At 45.4% G+C, this 13597-nt stretch overlaps 1 protein-coding gene across 4 annotated transcripts in view; it reads right to left on the bottom strand.

Moving 5' to 3' along the window:
• The window catches only part of DPF1 (double PHD fingers 1), a 989286-nt gene that overhangs the window by 331467 nt on the left and 644222 nt on the right, over positions 1-13597 (bottom strand). For all 4 annotated transcript variants that reach the window (XM_069644470.1, XM_069644468.1, XM_069644467.1 and 1 more), the window contains exon 7: positions 10600-10731. In XM_069644470.1, the coding sequence (XP_069500571.1) occupies positions 10600-10731 (132 nt within the window). The remainder of the gene's footprint in view (positions 1-10599; positions 10732-13597) is intronic.

The following is a 13597-nucleotide window of genomic DNA, read 5'->3' as shown; positions in this document are numbered from 1 at the left end:
ATTGCTCTGTAGTGACACGCGGCAGGCTGACTTTAAAGGGGAGATGTGAAAAAAGCCTGAAAAGTAAGATACCAAGTGAACTTTCAAAGATACAAGTCAAAGAGAGTATTTTAATTCAGCTAGTCAATTAAAGACTGTATTGTACAATAACCACACGTTTCGTTTTTTCAGGATCTGCCCCATCGTGCTTTAAAAATGGCAAAACCTACCAAATATGGGAAAATCTAAGACCTATAACACATGTTTTGAGGAATTCGACCATTCCGCATGGTGGACGTGTACTCGCCTGGGCTTTTTTCAAATGTTTAAATAAATGGAATGATGGTAAACAGACCTCAGAAAAATGTGTGGGGCCAAACCACACAAATGTTCTTATGCTCACACCACAACAAAATCATACACCAGTGTTCTCTGGCATGTACATAGCCTACAGGCACAGTCCGCCCTGTGGAAAGTGACAGTAGAGGAGGGCACGTGTCATCCCTGTGGGGAGCAAAATCTTCCCCCTGCCATGTGCAGCCTAATTAACTGACAGAGGCTCCATGGAACATGCCAGTTCTTTTGTTCTGCCCTGCAACTGGTGGCAGTGATGAACCTACTAACATAGGGTACTTCAAAAAGGCCCGCATAGGCTTGCCTGCAGAGGATAACTAAGGAGACAGGAAACCCACCAACCTTTCATATGTAACTGTGGTATCCTGAAGCCAGCTCCTGCCCTCAGTATCAGTGACAGTGAACTGACATGTACTCTTCTCTGCCTCCAGAGAAGAGTTCTCAGTTGTCACTGGACATGTACATCCTGAGTACATAGACAGCGTGAATGTAGTGGGGTTCCTCACTTTGGGAACATTCTCAGTGTGTTTTAATGTGTTCTGTCTGCACTGCAATGTGGTGACTGAATGTGGGCCTGCCGGACGTGCCCGTGTTACACTATTCAAATGGGCACTTTTTGAAATCATTATTATTAGGGAATGTAATGAGCGAAGACCTAGCTTCTTCAAGAAGTAACAGGACGCTTTCCAAATTATAGGGGGAAGGACACAGTGAGGGAAGCAGATTTACAAAGGAGCAGTGAGCTAACAAAGGGGGAGAGGGCAGTTTGGCAGCAAGAGACCTACAAGCAAGCAGGGGAGAAAACATGATGTAGATCACCCAGCCACAGGTATGGTGGGGAGTGGAGGTGTGTGTGTGTGTGGATCTGGGTGGTAAGTAGGAACCATTCCTTGAAGGGGATGGATAGTCTTGAGCTCCTTACTGAAATGTAGCAGCGAGGGTGCGAGCCTGTTGTTGTTTGGGAGGAGGTTCCATAATCTTGGGGCGGAAAAAAAGAAGGCCTGTCTTCTGCTGTTTTCCTTCCTATACTGGCAGAGTTCGAGTCTGCACATGTGCTTACTTCTGGTGGATCCAAATCCTCCAGAGATCCTGAGTTTCACAGCGAGGTAGCTAGGGGACTTCTGGACAACAGCCTTGCAGATGATTCTGCAGGATTTGAAGATAATAAGTGCTTGTAGCGGGAGCCAGTACAGTTCGATGAGGGTCAGGATTATATGGTCGAATTTGTGGAGTCCTTTGATTACCCTTGCTGCAGCATGCAGAACACAAATCAGTCTCTGAGGGGTTAAGATTCAGGTAAGAACTGGGCATCCAAGACTGGATCAATGTGATGTCTTTGATGGAGGATATCTTGAGGTAGAGGTGTGTGTCATCTGCTCACTGGTGGATGTGGCTGTTGTGTGGGGCCAGGAGGGCACCGAGCAGTTCCATGGGAAGACTGAAGATCACGGGGAAAGGATGTGAACTTGAGGGACTCCACAGGTGATGGATAGAGTTGTCGGTCTGGAGGAATCATTTTGTACAAATTGGTGGCGATTATCAAGGTAGGATTTGAACTAGCTGAAGATGATCACATTTGACTGCAAACTGTCTCTTGGACTGGTAAGGAGCTAGGCAATGTGCCTTTCCTAAAAGTGGGGAATGTTTAATCTTCCATCGTGGGTCAGACAACAGCCTAACTTCAAAAGAAGGATAAACCCCTCTGCTTGTGCATATCTATACTTGAGGAGATGTTACCTCTCCAGTCATTAGAGTCCAGATTATCCCCTCATTTCAGCAGATGCGGTGTTGCCTTTAGAAGCCTATTGGACAATGGAATGTATGCATACTATTATGGACAAGAACTCTTGTTCTTGGCACCACCGTATAGTGCCTTCCAGTGGGAGGGTCTTCAAAAACAGTGATTCTGGAATTATTTTCCCTTTGCCTTCTCTGTGGACACCCAACATCACTTGCTGCTTGAGGCTTGATATCTCTTTGTAATGCTTTGAAGAGAGAGTATCTCACCCAGGCTGTTACCTAAAGAGATGACTTGCAGGAAACAGACACATCAGGATGCTCACTTTGCAGTGAAGAAAGCCCTGCAGTCTGTGCAGTAACCAACCAGTGGCAATTTGGTGCTGCACACAGCCTGGTGATATTCATTGTGCCTAGAAGTACCAGTCGTGATTTACAGCCCACCCCACGACAGAGGAGCTGCAGTACACCCCATTTGATAGGAAATCTCTACTTCAACAGCTTAAAAATGATGTCCTGAGGAGACACTTAGCGTGCCATTTTAATAAGAAAATGCTAATTGCAAGCAGGGGACTGCCACCGTTATGCAGCTTTAAACATTTGCAAGGCTGAGTGGAAAACTGAAGACTTCTGAAACTGCCTTGACTCTTCAGTTTTTCGCTGTCTTGTAAGTTTACTAACATATTCCTATGGATTCTGCCTCCTTTTTTTTATTTTACTTTAGCCGGTTCTAAATCGAGGTAAGTTCCACAGGAATCCATTTGTTTTAAGCTTGCATGAAAATCTCATGCAAGCGTAAAATGAAGTGTACACATGAGATGGGGAGGAAAGCGTGGCAAAGATGCAAACTCTGCTCGGTTCTCCATCTCCGCCGTATGTGCCACCAAAATGGCCTAGATGTGTAAAAACAAAAAACATGACATCTTGCGTTTACGCCACCATTTTCCACTCCACCCGTTACAGAATTACCTGATTAGAGACTTGCGGACAGTCTGATTGCTGTTCCTCTTTTTGCTTGCATCGCTTTGGAGCTATTGAATAGTGTTTTGTGGAATCTACGCGAAGGCATTGAGATAGGAGAATTTAAAATCTGGCTTTTCCCTGTCTGTCTGGCTGTGTACACCCTTAGCCTCAGGAATGAGCTCACCCTGTCCTGAAAGAGTGTAAATCATCAGTAACATGGTTATGACCTTTGTATTCTAAAACTACGTTCACTGTTGATATATGAACAGTTGCAGCTTTTTTATATGGTGAATGGAGGATAGCACACGGGCAAAGTGCTGGTCTGGAAAGTAGTACCACATGGAACAACAGAGGTTCGAATCGGGGATCCGTGTTTAGATACCAAACTCAAGTATTAAGCCTGTTATAAAAAAAACCCAATTAAATTACTTTTCCTATCCTAAATTTTGCTAAAGTATCGTGGTGTGATATTTATGGAGATTGTATCTCGCTGTAATCTGAAACCACTCATCTCACCTTCTACAGAACACAGCCTGAGTGCTCAGCTTCGCTACCAAAGGGTGAAGAAGGTGTTCATGTAAACTCCTTGGAACAGGAGGAACACCTGGTATACCGCCTGGCATTCAAATACCGATTCCTGGCATTAAAAAAAAACATATGCCCAGTTCCAGTGGAGTGATTGTTTTGGGGGCATTGCTAGGGAACACACTGTGATATTAATCTGTGATGTGATCTTAAAAGCAAATTGCGTTCTCCTTCTCACGTACAGCACAGTAGTAATCAAACATGGGACCCCTACTTTGTCATGCTGTAGCCATTAATTGTAAAGTAAATAGGTTCTGTGGATGGCAATGTGTGAAACATGATTAATGCTTTATATGTGACACAGGGTTTAGTGCCTCTACAACTTTCCAACAATGTTTGGCGTCTGTGCTGCGGTATATTAAGCGGTATGTGAAAACATTGCACCTTCACTTTGCAGGTTCCATGCTAAGTTCAAAGATCGAATCGTGACGTCCTCTGAGCGGTTGAAACATGTCTGCAACTAAGTGGGTGCCTCTGGTGGTGGGAAGACTGGGCCCCATATTATGGGACACCCTGCAAGCTGGTGCCAGGCTCTTTGGCAAAGGATCTGACTATCACCCCTTTCAAACCCACCTTTTTCATAATGCTGTGGCCTCTTTCTATAAAAAAAAAAAAGAGAAGGGGGCGTCATTAAGTTCAAAACAGTCTTCAAAATGTGAAAAGTGAAAAGCTTTGAATCAATCAAAACCACTGACATCGTTTTGGGCAGGACCCATATCAGTGGTTTCTAACCAGTCTGCACCATTACAGACAGTGACCAGCTATACGAAAATCAGTCCTGCTCCTGCCACCAATGGAAACAACCCAGCTTGACCTATTAGGCTAGGACCCCTCTGCACATGCAACCCTCAGATGTGTTTCAGACCCTTTGGCAGCATTAGTGAGGCGCAACTTCATTCCGCGGGCACCATGAGCAAGGGACCCATGCCTGGCATACCCCATACTAGCTAGGGAGACACACAATAGAAGAAAATGTGATGAATGCAAACGATCGACTCAATCTTAACCAGCGGCATTGCTCTGGACAGTTTCTACTTCATTGCTTTTTAGCTTGTTTCCACCATTAAAGAATGGGACCAGTCATATGCAAATCAGTCTTGGGGCTGCCACCAATGGTCCAGCTTAGCCCAAACTACTAGGACAGGTCCCCTCTGCATGGGACTACAAGCAACCCCAGACATGTTTCGGCCTCGTGGAGCTTCATCAGTGATCTCACTGGTAATGACTAAAGATGCTGAAACATGTCTTGGGTCACTTCGGATCCCATGCAAGATGAGGGTGACCTAGTAGTTCGGGCTCGACTGGCCCTTTTGTAGTGGGACCAGCCTGATTTGCATATGGCCTGTCCCCATCTGTGTCATAGTAATGGCAGTGGTTATGAATTATTCAAACCCTCTCATCCATCACTCTTCCTATTTACAATCATTAGGTTCGAAGACAGTTTCCTGGAAACTAGTGGGCTAAGGTGCTGTGTTTGGTAGACATTTTTAGGGCTGCTTTAGAAAACAAGCAATTTTGTGCGGCCTTGTGCTACTGGTTGCGAGTGTGTGTGTGTAACCAGAAATTTAAATGAGGGAATACACCCATACACCCCCGCTTCCCTTTGGACAGCAGCAGCGGCTAAAAGTGTTCATGAGTGTTCAGCAACAAAGCTCTGCGAGTCCAATTGGCTATAAGGGTGGCACACTTGACAAATCCTGTCTCCAAACGAAAAGTAGTAGGAGGACAATTTCGCACACAAAGGAGGTAAAGGCCACCTGATTGGCTGGTGGGCATATTTGCTCCATTGAAGATTCTTCCTTCATCATACATTATTTTCTTGTGGACACTTCTTAGCCCCCTAAGAACACTGTAAGCACGCGGTCATGCTAAGTAAAAGTGAACGAGTGAGTGGTGTGTGAGATCAAGTGAGACTGTCACATGTACAGGGTCAGTGATTTGTGAGATGGAGTGAGTATAAGTGCATGAGTCCGATGGAGAGTGCCCGCCTGAGCATACGAGGCCTATGATTTGTGGGATGTGGGAGTCCGTTTAGGCACACGAGGACAAGAATGAGCGGGATGGAGAGAGACCCTTTCAGTGTATGATGCCAGAAATTGTGAGTGGTAACTTATAACGCGCTTAAAACCTAGAGGTTTCTAAGCGTGGAGCTGCGGATAGAACCTGCGTTGCTCCGTGTCGTCTTGTATACAAGGCGAGCACGTTGCCCCTGAGCTATCCTCCCAATACAGTGCTGTGTTTCTCTCAGCAGGGGGCGTATGAGTGAGGCTACTATAACTATAATACATATCGACAGCGAGGAGTGAGAACTGTCATTGGTCATTGTCTGATAACCCACTGCACTCGACAGAAGGCCCGCCACCTGTCACCCACAGAATATGTGCCCCCGCCTGCACCGGTCTCAGTACCACCGCACATGCCACTCACCCTGTTAATTACTAGCACTTAATTGCAAACTAACAAAAGAATACAAGGGTAAAAAGGAGGGGGTGGGAGGAAGGCGCAGGGGGGAATTTGTTTTTTTACCAGAAAGGGATGCTCTAACTATAATAGGCACCCCACACCCACAGATTAACAGTTAATGGCTCCCTGGGGATGACGTAGTGCTGCCCCACAGCTGGCTCCTTTTCCATGTCTTCAGAAGAATGCTGCAGTTTTCTTATTTTCTCCGGCGTCTGAGTCGAATAACAAAAAGCAGGGAGGAGAGTCATTAATCAGCCCCCTTCTCCCACCCTACCCCCTCCTCCTGCCTCCATCGCTCTCCCTCCCTCTAATTGAAACGATACATCAGATGCAGGAATATTAAACCCTGCAATAAGATTTCTCATATTGGCTGGCGTGAGATGGCAGGTTGCCACAGCAACTGCATCATTCGGCAATGCAGATATCTTATTTTTTCTGTCTGTCTGGAATCGCTTCTTAAATAAGGTGCAGCAATTTGAGAAAATGTGCATGTGTGTGGGGGAGGGGGTATCTTTTGACACATAGACCCTTTTACACTAAGACTTGAAAGGGACGAGGCATCCGCTAGGATGAAGCCCAGCTAGAATATAGAGAGCCCAGGCGATGGATGGGTGAGGGCTCTATTTTATGGGTGCTAGCTATTCCCAAATGATACTTATTCAGGGACCAGTGGTTTTAAAGGGAAGCCCCTGTGTGTTCCCAAGCTGCCTCTCACCCATTCCTGGAGGGAGTTCTGGGAGGGGTCGTCGTTGTGCAAACACCTATCCTTCGCCAAACAGAAAAAAAACCTTCAGCACAGTTCCACTGCACTACCCCCGGAGAATGTCCTGGGCAGTGCCACCGCGCCTTCACCAGATGGATAACTGAGCGCTAGTCTGAGGCTTTGTAGCCTCTCTACAGTGTGAACTTTGAGATGTGCCACTGTAACTCTAGTCCAGGGACGCCAACTGGCTATGCCGCTGCACTTCCCTTAGGAAGAGCGCTCTGGGCAATGCCCCTGCAGTCCCTCCAGAAAGCGTGTTGTGGGCATGGTCACTGACCTTCCTCCAGGGAGAGGGTCAAGATAAGGGCCACTGCTCCTCCTTCCGAGGCGGAGTCGAGATGGGCCATACCAACCACAGCAGGAAAAGTGCCCCTGTAGCCCTTCCACAAGGAGAGGCAGTGCTGGGTTGCACAACTGTACCCCTCTTCAGTCATAAAGTCATGCGTGAGTCCACTCTAACCCATTCACTGAGAATGGGGCAATACCATGGGCAAGGCTTTGGGTTACGACCCTACCTTGGAAGGGGTTGACTACCCCAAGACCCTCAATCACCACAGCCACCCATTATTGAATTATTAATTGCTGTTGTTTTAATGCATGGAGTGCTTATATCCCTCTAAGGAAATCTAGGTGCTGCAGTAAATATTAAATGAGCTCTTCTGAGGAACAACCAAGCTGATGGTAGATGAGTTAAGACGCAAGGGGCAAGTGTTAAACCCCATTTTGTAGTTCTAGCTGTTAATAGAACCATCCCAGTTAACATTTTATGTTTTCAGGAAGAAGAACAATTTATAAGGGTATTTTTGAAACATGCCCCATTTTATTTATATGTATGGGCTTAATGGGCCAAGTTTTGCAATGAGAAGTAATTTTCCCAAACAACCATTCATCTTTTCTCCGACTGCATGGCTCGCTGCATAATCCAGGACTAAAGCAATCGTACCAGTTTATAATCAACGTGGTACATACCCAAGCTCATCGAAAACAATTCTCTATTGAAAAGGAGTGGTGCAAGGACCACAGCCCAGAGGATCTCTCATCTCTCTAATCCTTGCGTACCCAACACAGACACATGATCTCTGAGGCTAAGTCGGGTTACTACACTTCCACCATTGCAGCAGCCTCTAAGAGGAGCAAAGTCTTATTTGAAGTAGTCAAGCACTGCTTTGAGCCCACACTTGGCCCTGAGGTCCCAGCTTCACAAGGGAAATGCAATAGAATAAACCCCCATTCTTTATTAATAAAATTGATCAAATCAGAGGCCACCTCAATGTCTCAAAACCAGACACAGCCATGCTATACATCCCCACCCAGGCACTGCCCTCCTGGACATACTTCACCCTCTTCTCTCTTAAAGCTCTCTCAGACAAACTTGTTTCACACAAATCAACTACTTACATGGATGACTTTCTTCCAGCCTCCCCCATTAACAACTCAGTGGTCAAGCACTTAACGCACTCGTCATTATTGTCAACACCTTCCTTAGTGAAGGTGCATTCCCACATGTTGAAAACAGGTCTCATATGACCCCTTTCTCAGAAAAGCCTTGCTTGACACAAAGAACCTAGCGAACTGCAGATCCATAACAATCCTCCCGTTTATTGGGAAGCTTATTGAGAAAGTAGTTGTGACCCAACTACTTGCCAAAATCGATCAGCTTGACCTCCTCTGCGATTACAAGCCTGGCTTTGCGCCCCAAATGCAGCACTGAGACTGCACTCATCCAAGTGGTGGATGATACGCTCAGAATCACTGATACTGGTGACCCTTGTCTCCTCGCCCTCTTAGACCTCTCATCTGCCTTTGACACAGTTGATCCCAAATACTCCTCTCCCTCATCGCCGACAGGATGGGCTTCTCTGCAACTATCTTAAAATGGTTTGCATCCTACTTATCCAGTAGGCACCAGGTTGTACAGCGCTAATTCAGATCCAACCAACTCCCAGTCACATGTGGGGTATCCCAAAGTTCAATTCTCTCCCCAAGTATCTTCAATCTATACATCGAACCCTTGGGAACGCGCCTAAATGACCCCAACATAGCCATCCATTAGTACGCTGATGACACTCAGCCGTACCTTATGGTCAATGGCTCCCCCTGGACATTGCTTGTCTCCGTGAATGCCTGGCTACTATGCAAACATGGATGTCTATCATTTACCTTAAACTGAGCCCAACCAAGGCCGAATTTGTCCTTATCAGTCCCACCACCAAACAACCCGTGCAACAACGGCTGTATGACATGTGCCTGGAAAGATTCACCCCTCAGCTGTGAAACTCAGACAAATCACTGGGCTTCATTGTTGACAGTAGACTTTCCTTCCAAAAGCACATAGCCAAAAAGAAATAAACCACATTGCTACAGATCCACACATTCCGTAAAATCAGACCCTTTATTCCCCTGAACAAATTTTGTACGGTGATCCAAGCCCCCGTTGATGGGGGAAATGCCATCCTTACTGGGATTCCAGCCACAAACTTGGCCCTCCTCAAAGCACACCACACTGCAGTTCACCTCATTACAGGTACCCACAAATTATACTGTATAGCTCCAGCACTGCGCATGCTTCACTGGCTCCTCCTGCCTGCCAGGATCATATTCAAGACTGCATTTATCACCTACAAAGCAATCTCAAATGGAACACCAACATGCTTGGTGGCTAAACTCCACACCTCTGGAGGCTCTTGCACCTCACGTAGCAAAACAATCAAAACATTCGAGTCAAAGACCGCTCTGACCATCTGGAACTCAATCCGAGTAGAGGCTGGAAATTCCCCAACCATCCTCCAGTTCTGCAAAACACTAAAACGCGTCTCTTTCAACTTGGCGCATTAATAAAAATCCCTCTCTCCCGCCACCAACAATACTGGGTTAATGTATAAAATGGCAAGCCTAATTCTGGCACAATCCTGTTGTAAAGCGCTCCTCTGCTATTCAGCTAGGTTTGGGCTAAAAGCAATAAAAATAAATAAAAATAAATGAGCAGTACATCCCAAGACTATAATCCGGGATTAGCCTTGAGTCAGGGGAGAATTAATAGAAATCAACCATGCCACGCATGGCGGCCATGACTTCCTTTGGCAGTACTCCCAACCGATAAAATGGTATAAAACATCAACCAATCACCTAAAAACCAAACAACCAATGGACCTCCTCATCCTAGGGGTCCACGGGTTCCAATGAAATGCGTGGGGCGGCGGTGCCATCGCGAGTCAAGTGGCAAAACACGTGGAATGGCATCACACTACTTCTCCCCGGAACATTCATCCATCATCTGCATTTCGAAAGCAATTCAAAATATTGTTGTTTTAGGATTCTAATATGCATCGGGGCACACGGGCCCAGAACACCGGCTGTAGCGTGCTTTATAAATGCATACAGTCAGTCACTTATTTACGTGTTTTTCAAGTGCACTAAAGGAACTGCATTGACATGCGTCATAGGCTATCCCTTCAACATTTGTTGAAATATGTATTATATAGAGGTTTATCTATTTTTTTTTACTTATACAGATATAAAAAGAAAATAAGGCTGTGCTTTGTTCATACCAAGTAAATAGTCTTTTTGGTGTAACTTTTTTAAAAATACTTTAATACATTTTTAAAGCGGCAGAATATATAAAGGAGAAACAGACACACTTTCAGGTACATTTCATGTATGGCTCCAGAGTGCTGGAAAAAACCTGGTCTAGGCCCAGCGACCTTTTGCCCCCCAGCATCCCTTCCCCAGAGAAGCAGAAAGAGAGCGGCTCTTACGCTTGTGGTTGTTCTTCCGGTGGAAGGGCAAAGCGTGGCGTTCACAGTTCTCTTCACCCTCCTCTTCTGCCAGGTGGGTGTGGGTGTAGTGGTAGCTGAGCCCCGGGCGGTTTTTGTAACGTTTTCCGCAAACTGGAGGGAACAAATCACAGAGATTAGCCATAATATTGCCAAAAGGATGGACACAGCGTGCGTCCGTATTTGGCAGACACAATTTACATACAGTTTAATAAACCAGAGCAAAAGAACTTTCTCGAAAAGCAAAGTTAACACAACTATTGCTACGAAAGTGGTGCTGTGTGATCAAACAACATAGGCGATGAGCTAGCGCCGGAAGTCTTGGGCACATATCATGCAGTACGAGACGGGACTGGCCCCTTCTGTAAAAGAATTCTCAAAAAGCGTATCTTGCTCACTGACACGTATTGCCCCTGAGAAGCCCGTTTCAACAAAGGACAGCTTTGGCAGGTGAAATACAATTGGGTGTTGGCTGACTACAGTACTGAAACTGAAAATAATTACTACTAGTGACCAAGTGTAGCGATGGAGCTCAAACCACCCTGGCAAGGTTTGGGTAGGATCTCACCCAAGACAGTGTTTAAACAATAGGTTGAAATAGTGCCATTTTACATCATATTCTTTTGCAAAAAATGTGGGTGAACGGCATACAATTTACAATCACTTCTGAGGAGGACCAACAGTACACAGGAGCATGTCACAACACATTTCCAGGCCTACAGATATGCCAGCAGTGCCACTGTAAAACACATGTTTGTGATGCCTTTGTCTACAATATATGTCATTGTTCCTCCCATATGTTAGCACTGCCACTTGTACACAATTTCATGACTCTGGTGTCCTCACTTTCTCATCATTTCCACTATAAACCACTTTCATCACATTCATGAAGCTGGTGCCACCAATATATGTCACCATTGGCACTTTAAATCATGTTCATGACCTATATAAGTCATCACTGCTACCTTAAATCACATTCATGAAGCTGGTGCCACCGATATGTTAGCATTAACACAGCAAAACACTTTCATGATGCTTCTCTACACTGTATATGTCATCAAGGCCACTGTAAAAGGCTTTCATGATGCTGGTGCCCCCACTATGTCCTTGTTGCCACTTAAAATTAATTTCCTGATGCTGGTGCTCATAAGCAAATAAAATGACCTTGCCCCATGCCCCAGATCTGCTCCTCGAGAACATCCCCCTAAACCAATACACACAAAGACAGGCGCATATGCACACATGCATACATACACACTCCCAGACACCCTCACCGTCAGACCCAAACTCTCGCATATACACATGCACTTACTTATACTTGCTTAAACATGCAGACAGACACACACATGCACCCCTTACCCTCAGGCTTACACATACATTTTTTTTTTTACTTAGCTTACATTCGGCCCACCCCCCCTGATATACTGCCTCCAGCATAGCTTCCGGGAACCAGGCAGTCACGCTCCAGAAAACCCAGCATGCAGACAATTGCCAATGTCGGGGATCTACTATGTCACTGCTCAGACGCTGTGGCTTCCCATTCAGGAGCTAGCCGAACACATAGCAGATGACTGTGGCAAGGGATTTTGGTTTTCCTGGATCCAAGATTTGGAGAGACAATGTTTGCCAGATTCCATTTGCAGCACTTATTGAATGCCTCCCTTGTTGAAAGGCTTTCTTAATTGGGAAACTATCTAGCTCATTGGAGACTATATTTCCTATTGGAAGGCTATATTGAGTTTTTGCAAGGGTACACTTGTTGATAGGATTTGTAAGCAATTGGTAGATTGGCTGCTCATTAGAAGCCTATATCCATCAATGAAAGGCTATGTTGTTTGTTGGAAGGGCATATCACTTGTTGGAAAGGTCTGTTACTAACTGGGGGATTATTTAGCATGTTGGAAGGATATGCTTCTTGTTCAAATGATTTGTTGCTAACTGAAATACTATTTAGCTTTTTGGAAGCCTATCCCTCTCAATGGAAGGCTATATTACTTCTCAGCAGGGAGTGCTACTGGTTAAAATGCTATTTAGATCACTGGGATGATATCTGGGTTACTGGAAGGCTATCTCATTGGTTGCAAGGCTACCTTGCAGGCTTATTCCTTCAAAAGCTATCCCACTGGCTTGAATGGCATCTATCTCAGTGGAAAGGTCTCTCTCTTGCTGGAAAGCTAGCTCACTCGCTTTAATCCCAATTTGCTGTTAAAAATGCAGGATCATTGGTTGGCAGTCTGTTCTAATTGTTGGATCCTCTGGATTTAGATGGCCATTGTGTAATTGAAAGTAACACTGAACAGTGGTCTTAGTCTTTGGAAATCCACCTTACTCGTCTGAATGCTATCTCAATCTTTCAAAGCCCATCTCTGTGTTTGGCAGGCTAACCCACTCAATGGAAACTATCCCGCCTGCTCGTCTCACTTATTTGTGGAACGGTTACCCCCATCATTGGAAGGCTCCGTCAGTTCTTGGAAGGCTAGTTCAATCATTGGACTGAATTTTGGAATTCCAACATGCTCATTGGAAGATATACGGCTCACCCGTCCCATTTGTTTGATGTCCACCTCTGACACTGGAGGGCTATCTCACAAAATGGAAGCTAACTTTATCATCTCGCTTGTTGCAAGCCTGTCACACTTGCTCCAAGCCTGCTCCAACTGCAGAAAAAGCTGTCTTATTAATTGTAAGTCTACTTTGCTTTAGCAAAAGCGGGCTGCTTCTATTTGTTGAAAACATACAAATAAACAGGTACACAGCCCAAAACACTTTGTTAGGCAGTCTTGGTCGAAGACGAAAGGTTTTCATGCATTGGATCATTATAACACCAGGAGAACAATCAGCCAAGGCAGCATACACTAGCTGTCTGCCTTAAGTGCATCATTCGCGATGCACCTGCAAACAGAGGAGCCCGCTACGAGGTGTGTGATGTGTTCGGGAAGGAAGATAGAAACCTGAAGGTGACTAAGCTAGACATAAGCCC

The sequence above is a fragment of the Ambystoma mexicanum genome, chromosome 2p, assembly GCF_040938575.1.
Source record: "Ambystoma mexicanum isolate Mex_15411 chromosome 2p, UKY_AmexF1_1, whole genome shotgun sequence".
Lineage (NCBI taxonomy): Eukaryota > Metazoa > Chordata > Amphibia > Caudata > Ambystomatidae > Ambystoma > Ambystoma mexicanum.
The sequence above is the reverse complement of the archived record's forward strand: the minus strand, read 5'-3'. Positions and strand labels throughout refer to the sequence as shown.